Source organism: Pyrus communis, chromosome 6 (assembly GCF_963583255.1).
Source record: "Pyrus communis chromosome 6, drPyrComm1.1, whole genome shotgun sequence".
NCBI lineage: Eukaryota > Viridiplantae > Streptophyta > Magnoliopsida > Rosales > Rosaceae > Pyrus > Pyrus communis.
Genome location: NC_084808.1, coordinates 492989 through 501343, shown reverse-complemented (window position 1 = coordinate 501343; position 8355 = coordinate 492989). Strand labels below are relative to the sequence as shown.

Genomic DNA, 8355 nt, shown 5'->3' with positions numbered 1-8355 from the left:
ATCCCTACTTACATCATTACTACAATTGTCACAAATAGGGTTTAATTTGTGTGTCAACATAATTTTCACATCAAATTTTAGCACCGTTGCCGGGGATTAGCAAAGTTGCTAATCCCTTGTCTTGAGTCTTGTTTAAATTGTTCAGTTTTCTGTTTTGTTTTTAAATTTTGCACCGTGTGTGTGTGTTTTGTTTTTGTGCCGTGTATAGGCACATTATTTCCTTACTTGTGCCGAGTCTATTAAGTTGGTTACTAACCTTGTTTGCTCTTATGTGCAGGTACTAGTTTATGACCCGTAGCTCACAACTTGTTCGTGAGCATATCTTCGACTTTGACGGTGATTTCGAGAGGACTTTGAGAAGGAAAAAGAAATTGCAAGAGTCTACTCCTCCTAGTCCCGAACCTGAATTAGAAGAGCAAGAAGTTGAGGTTGAAGAGGAGGCCATGGCAAGGTTTGAAGAGGAAGTACCAACCATGGCAGCAGACAATCGAACCATCAAGGCGCTTTCTACCTCGGGTTTGGCCAATGCAGCCCCTCTTTGCATCCAATACCCTAGGGCAGCCCCTGAGAAGACCGATGAGTTTGAGTTGAAGTCTAGTTTGCTACATCATATACCCTAGTTCCATGGGTTATCAATGGAGGATCCCAATAAGCATTTAAAGGAGTTCGAAGTCGTATGCTCAAGTATGACACCGGTGAACGTGGACAGCAACATATTGAAGATGAAGGCTTTTCCTTTTTCTTTGTTGGAGAAGGCCAAAGATTGGTTGTATGAGTTAGCTCCCGGAACTGTCACATCATGGGAGAGTATGAAGCGAGCCTTCTTAGAGAAGTTCTTTCCGACATCACGAGTCATTCTTATTCGCAAAAAGATTAGTGGAATTCAGCAAAGCCAAGGTGAACGTTTTAAAACTCTTGTTGCTTCATGTCCACAGCACCAAATGAAGCAGGAGCTACTTCTTCAATATTTTTACGAAGGTCTCTTACCACTTGAACGACAAATGTTGGATACATCCGCGGGAGGAGCTCTAGTGGACAAGACACCCAGGGATGCCAACACTCTCATGGCTAATTGAGAACTCAATGCACAACAATATGAAGGTGTTGGGCAGAGAGACACCTCACGGCCACATCATGTAAATGAGGTAAGTTCTATTTCTGAGTTACAATCCCAAATGGCTAACCTTACATCTATGTTATCGCAGTTTGTTGAAGGCCCCAAAACGCAAGGAACTACAATCTGTAGTGTATGATCTATTCAAGGACACCAATCTGATCAATGCCCTCAATTAATTGAGAATGGAGGGTGGGAATCTGCCAATGCCGTGGGTTATGGTAATCAAAACCAACCAAGGGGTGATCCTTTCTCCAATACATACAATCAGGGATGGCGTGACCACCCCAATTTCAGATGGAGAGATGCACCACAATATGCCCAACAAGGTGGACTCCGACAACCCCCGGGTTTCTTTCCAAGGCCAATGGCACCACAACCACCTCCTCAAGCATAACCATCCCAAACCAACTCAGGTACGTCTATGAATGACGATAAAACATATCAGTTACTAACCACAATGGCGCAGGGAATGCAGAACCAAGCAAATGAGGTTAATGAGCTAAAGAAGCAAATGGGCCAAATGGCCGAATTTTTGGGACAATTCCGTGAAAATGGTAAGTTACCAAGCACTATGGTGGTCAATCCCAAGGGTGGTTTCGAATCTACAAAAGCTATCACACTAAGAAGTGGAAAAGAAATGGGAAACAAGGAAGATGAGAAGATACAAATCGAAGAAGATGAGCAAACTTACCCCACGGCAAGGGTGGCACCACCCATGCCGCAGCCATCTAACCACTCCCATCCGTCCACCTCAGGTAAGGTTGTCCCAAATGTTGTGATTTCGAACACTAATCTGCCCAATGTTCCCTTCCCTCGCAGATTTGCACAATCGAAGAAGGAAGAAAGCGAAAAGGACATTTTGCATACCTTTCGAAAAGACCAAGTAAACATTCCTTTACTTGATGCTATTAAGCAAGTGCCCAGGTATGCAAAGTTTTTAAAAGAGTTATGCACAACTAGGAAAAGAATTTCAAACAAAGAAGTTGTGAAGGTAAGTGAAAATGTATCCGCGGTTTTGCAACGAAAGTTACCTCCAAAGTGTAAGGATCCAGGGAGCTTTACTATCCCATGCATAATTGGACACACTAGATTTGAACAACGCATGTTAGATTTAGGTGCTTCTATTAATGTTATGCCATATTCCATTTATGCATCTATGAACCTTGGTGAATTAAAACAAGATGGCGTTATAATTCAATTGGCCAATCGTTCTAACGCTTATCCCAAGGGAGTCCTTGAGGATGTTTTAGTGCAGGTCAATCATCTTATCTTTCCGGCAGATTTTTATGTCCTAGAAATGGAGGATTCGAGCCATGCTCCATCATTGCCAATCTTGCTAGGCCGTCCATTCATGAAAACAGCGAGAACAAAGATAGACGTGTTTACGGGAACATTAACCATGGAGTTTGATGGGGACATTATTAATTTTAATCTTTCCGAAACCATTAAATATCCAATTGAGGACCATTCTTGTTTTGCTATTGACATTGTTGATTCTTTGGCACAGGTACATTTGGATCAAATGAACGAAGATGCACTTGAAGTAGCCTTAGTGCACGGCATAAGAGCAAGAAATGAGGGTGGGGGAAACCTTGCAATCCACGGCATGGAATCTGACCATATTGCCGTGCCCCCTTGTAGTGAAGTGTTCGAAATGGTCGCGGCCCTTGAGTCATTGCCCTCACACTTTGGTAAGTCTCCACTCTCAATTTTAGATTCGGTTTTGACTAACAAGTTACTTCCATCAATTGTGCAGCCACCTACACTTGAGTTAAAGCCATTACCTAGTCACTTGAAGTATGTTTTCTTGGGAGAAGATCAGACACTACCTGTCATCATATCTAGCTCACTGACGGCCCAAGAAGAAGACAAGTTGATAAGGGTGTTAAAGGAGCACAAATCTGCCATTGGATGGACCTTGGCGGATATCAAAGGCATTAGTCCCACCACGTGTATGCATCGCATCCTTTTGGAGGAGGGAGCCAAGCCATCTCATGAAGCTCAACGTTGCCTTAATCCACCCATGTTGGAAGTAGTAAAAAAGGAGGTTATAAAATTGCTTGATTGTGGTGTTATATATCCTATTTCTGATAGTCGTTGGGTGTCACCCGTGCAGGTTGTTCCAAAGAAGTCCGGAGTCACGGTGGTGAAGAATGAAGACCAAGAGCTTGTACCCACTCATGTTGTGATCGGTTGGCGTGTTTGTATTAATTACAGGAAGTTAAATGCCATGACAAGGAAGGGTCACTTTCCATTGCCATTCCTGGACCAGATGTTAGAAAGGTTAGCCGGTTATAAATTTTATTGCTTTCTTGATGGATATTCCGGATATAACCAAATTGTGATAGCTCCGGAGGACCAAGAGAAGACAACCTTCACGTGCCCCTTTGGCACCTTTGCATATAGGCGCATGCCCTTTGGTTTGTGCAATGCCCCTGCGACATTTCAACGATGCATGGTGAGTATATTTTCTGATTATGTGGAGAAAATTATTGAGATATTCATGGATGACTTTAGCGTGTTTGGTAATTCATTCGATCATTGCTTGAATAATCTGACCTTAATTTTGAAACGAATCTTGTGCTTAATTGGGAAAAATGTCACTTCATGGTTAAGCAAGGTATTGTTCTAGCACATATTATTTCTGAAAAAGGCATTGAAGTGGATAAATCTAAGGTAGACCTTGTTCGTCACTTACCCTCTCCAACTTCAGTTAGAGAGGTTCGTTCGTTTCTTAGTCACACAGGTTTTTATAGGCGTTTCATAAAGGATTTCTCCAAGATTGCGCAGCCACTATGCCGATTGCTTCGAAAAGAGGTGGTTTTCGATTTTGATGATGCATGCTCCACGACATTCAAGCACTTAAAGGAGGCTCTCACTTCGGCTCCCATTATCACACCTCCAGATTGGAGCCTTCCATTCGAGTTGATGTGCGATGCTTCGGACTTTGCGATTGGTGCTGTTTTGGGGCAGCGAAAGAACAAATAACCTCATGTTATTTATTATGCATCTAGGACACTAAATGATGCTCAATTAAATTACTCAACCACTGAAAGAAAATTACTTGCTGTGGTATTTGCATTAGATAAGTTCCGATCATACTTACTTGGTACTAAAGTTATTATTTTTACTGATCATGTAGCTCTCAAGTATTTGCTCACGAAAAAGGAGCCCAAGCCTAGACTAATTCGATGGATGTTGCTTCTACAAGAGTTTGACATTGAAATTCGGGATAAGAAGGGCGTGGAAAATGTGGTGGCTGACCACCTAAGTCGAATGGTGCATAAGCCTTGCCAATTTCTGAAACCTTCCCCGATGAACAATTAATGTCTATCCAGGTAAGTGAGCCTTGGTATGCAGATTTGGTGAACTTTTTGGTGTCTAAACATATCCCTAGCACACTTACTAGGAATCAACGTGATAAGCTTAAAAAGGATGCTAGGTTTTATGTTTGGGATGACCCATACCTTTGGAAATTTTGTCCCGATCAGATTGTTAGACGTTGTGTGCATGAATCTGAGTTTCAATCTATTTTAACATTCTGTCATTCATATGCATGTAGGGGACATTTTGGCACCCAATGCATGGTGCGAAATATATAAGAACACAAATTAAAACCCTCTTTTGACAATTGTAGTATAAGTATAAGTAGGGATCGTTCTAAACCAGGGATTAGGAGGGATTGCTAAATCACTTGAAAACTGACTCAAAAACGTAAAACAAAGGTTAAAACACTAAACTAGACTCAAAGAATGCAAAACTAAACACTAAAACACTAAAACAAACCAAAAGACTCAAAACAGCAACAAAACACTCAAAACTGCCTTCAAAACACAATCTGGGCAGTTTTGAACACCTAACACTAATTTGGACGAATTTGGGTTATAACTTGAATCAAAACACTTAGAAACACAAACTAAGACACTTTCTAACTAAATTGAAACACTAAAGTAAAAGGGGATTTAGTTTTGACGAAATTAAAACAAAGAAAATAGATCGTAATGAAAACAGATTGTAAAAACGAATTTGATGAAAATATGGATGGAATGCTAGCTAGAAGGTTCTTCTCCACACATGTCACACTTGCATACAAGATGATTTTCAGTTGGTCTTTTGATAGGAGCATATTTATGCGACTTAGTTGCTTGTTTTCGTGCATTTATGTTATTAGTTCTTAGTTATTTTAGTTCTTTAAGCCTCTTTTGTGTGTTTTCAGGTTCATAAGACGTATTTTGGCAAAAGGATGCATTTTGGAGCCTTTTGGAGCAGTTTTGGGCTTAGTATGGATAGCTTGTATATGGAGCAAGGTGGATGGACGAATTTGGAGTCAAAAGAGGTTAGAAACATGCTACAAATCAGAAAAGGAAAGTTCATGACAAAGAAGATAAGGAAAGTGCAAGAAAAGAGGAAACATTATCCAAAACCTTATCCAACCTTATCTTATCCAAACTTTATCCTATCTTGTCCTAACCTAATCTTGTTCCACCTTAATCCTAGCTACAAGTGGACCTAAAAACCTAATTTCTAGAGGCCTTATCTGACCCTAAAAACCTAATTTCCCTCTTTTATGCCTTCTAGAATACCCAAAATCAGCCATAAGACACTTAGTTTCTAGAAGGCCCAATTTTGGACGAAAATTCTTAACCTATTTCTAATTGGATTCTGATTTTAATTGGCCCTTTTTCTCTTGGATTTGGATTGTGTAAGTCCATATCTGTTTGCTAGGGTTTCGGCCATGCTATATAAATATACCCATTAGTGTGCCGCACCCCCCAACACATAACCTACGCAGCCATTCATCATTCATCACAGAAATTAGTCCAAAAACACCCTAGGGCAGACAAACACCCCAAAACACCATTCTAGCGCCCAGAAAATACAAGCAGCCGCTCCACCTTCTTCCACCTCTTAGCCGAGTTCTCCACCACCTTCCAACCATCAAACACCCATCCACACTCAACCTACACGCCTTGCCGTGCCTCTACACCACCCAAAATCCATTCTACATCATCAAAACAGCCTAGAAACCATCATCATCCAATCTGCCGCAAGCAAAGGAAAGGAGACAGTTTCACACAATTGTTTGGCTCTTCATTCTGAGTTGTTGAACAATTTTAGGTGTATTCTATCTTAAATTTCAATGTATAATTCATGTAATCTTTGTTTTGCTTTGAGAATGATTGGCTAAATTCGTTTTGGCTAAGGGTGTATTCGAAACCATGATTATATATGTGAATTAAGTTGATTACTTCCAGTTATCGTTGCATAAGTTGTGAATACAATTTGCTTAACCGTTTGAATTAGAACTTATTCTTGTATGTTGATTGAGAGTGCACGCTTAATTTGCATGCTTGAATTTGGTGCTAGGATATAAGTTTGTTTCACCTAATCGTTATGAATTTATATTCACAAGTAGTGAAGGTCGCTAGTCACGATCATGTTAAGTAGATTCCTGGCAAGAGTATCATGCTTTTCATAGTTACAAATGCCTTGTCGATGCTTATGATTTCCAAAGAACGTAATGATTCTAACTTATGTCTTTATCATGCTGTTCATATAGAGAATTTGTTAGGAATAATTTGTTTGCGATGCATATTCATCCAATTCAATGATTCTAGGGAAATCTGAAGGTTAATTTAAGCGGACCTAATTAACTTGGAGTGTCGAGGTTCATAACTTATTGAAGTGATAACTGGAAATTGATTTACGTTGCATATATTACATGTGTGGAGAAGAACCCCTTAGCTATTCCATCATCCATTGATTCATCACAATTTTGTCTTACAATCTGTTTTCTTTACAATCTGCCCATTAATTTAAATTCGTCCAACCACAATCCCCCCATATTTTGTTGAGTCTTAGTCATTCAAATCTGTTTTATTTTGTGTTTTTAAGCATTTGGAGTCATAAACACTTTCAAATTCGTCCAAATCAAGTTCTAGTTTCTGTTTGAGTCAATTTGATTGTTTTAGGCAGTTTTGAGTGTTTCAAATCTGTTTTGAGTCATAGTAGTCTTGTTAAGAGTCTTTAAGTTTAGTTTTTGTGTTTTTAAGTCAATTCAAATTAGATTAGCACCCCTAGTTAATCCCCGGTTAGAACGATCCCTACTTACATCATTACTACAATTGTCACAAATAAGGTTTAATTTGTGTACAACATAATTTACACATCAAATTTTGGCTCCGTTGCCGGGGATTAGCAAAGTTGCTAATCCCTTGTCTTGAGTCTTGTTTAAATTGTTTATTTTCTGTTTTGTTTTTAAAGTTTGCATCGTGTGTGTGTTTTGCTTTTGTGCCGTGTATAGGCACCTTATTTCCTTACTTGTGCTGAGTCTATTAGGTTGATTGCTAACCTTGTTTGCTCTTGTGTGCAGGTACTAGTTTATGACCCGTAGCTCACAACCTGTTCGTGAGCATATCTTTGACTTTGACGGTGATTTCGAGAGGACTTTGAGAAGGAAAAAGAAATTGCAAGCATCTAATCCTCCTAGTCCCGAACCTGAATTAGAAGAGCAAGAAGTTGAGGTTGAAGAGGAGGCCACGGCAAGGTTTGAAGAGGAAGTACCAACCATGGCAGTGGACAATTGAACCATCAAGGAGCTTTCTGCCTCGGGTTTGGCCAATGCAGCCGCTCTTTGCATCCAATACCCTAGGGCAGCCCCTGAGAAGACCGATGAATTTGAGTTGAAGTCCAGTTTGCTACATCATATACCCAACTTCCATGGGTTATCAATGGAGGACCCCAATAAGCATTTAAAGGAGTTCGAAGTCATATGCTCAAGTATGACACCGGTGAACGTGGACAGCAACATATTGAAGATGAAGGCTTTTCCTTTTTCTTTGTTGGAGAAGCCAAGGATTGATTGTTTGAGTTGGCTCCCGGAACGGTCACATCATGGGAGAGTATGAAGCGATCCTTCTTAGAGAAGTTCTTTCCGACATCACGAGTCATTCTTCTTCGCAAGAAGATTAGTGGAATTCAGCAAAGCCAAGGTGAATCTTTTCCAACTTATTATGAACGTTTTAAAACTCTTGTTGCTTCATGTCCACAACACCAAATGAAGGAGGAGCTACTTTTACGAAGGTCTTTTACCACTTGAACGGCAAATGTTGGATGCATCCGCGGGAGGAGCTCTAGTGGACAAGACACCTAGGGATGCCAAAACTCTCATTGCTAATCGAGCACTCAATGCACAACAATATGAAGGTGTTGGGCAGAGAGACACCCCATGGCCACAT

At 40.3% G+C, this 8355-nt stretch overlaps 1 protein-coding gene across 1 annotated transcript; it reads left to right on the top strand.

Annotated features, from left to right (window-relative positions):
- The first annotated feature begins 2516 nt into the window (after positions 1–2516).
- On the top strand, positions 2517–7511 carry LOC137737271 (uncharacterized). The gene is made up of 2 exons (XM_068476707.1): positions 2517–3575; positions 7491–7511. The coding sequence occupies exons 1-2, from the start codon at positions 2517–2519 to the stop codon at positions 7509–7511; spliced, it is 1080 nt and encodes a 359-aa protein (XP_068332808.1).
- Positions 7512–8355: the final 844 nt, after the last annotated feature.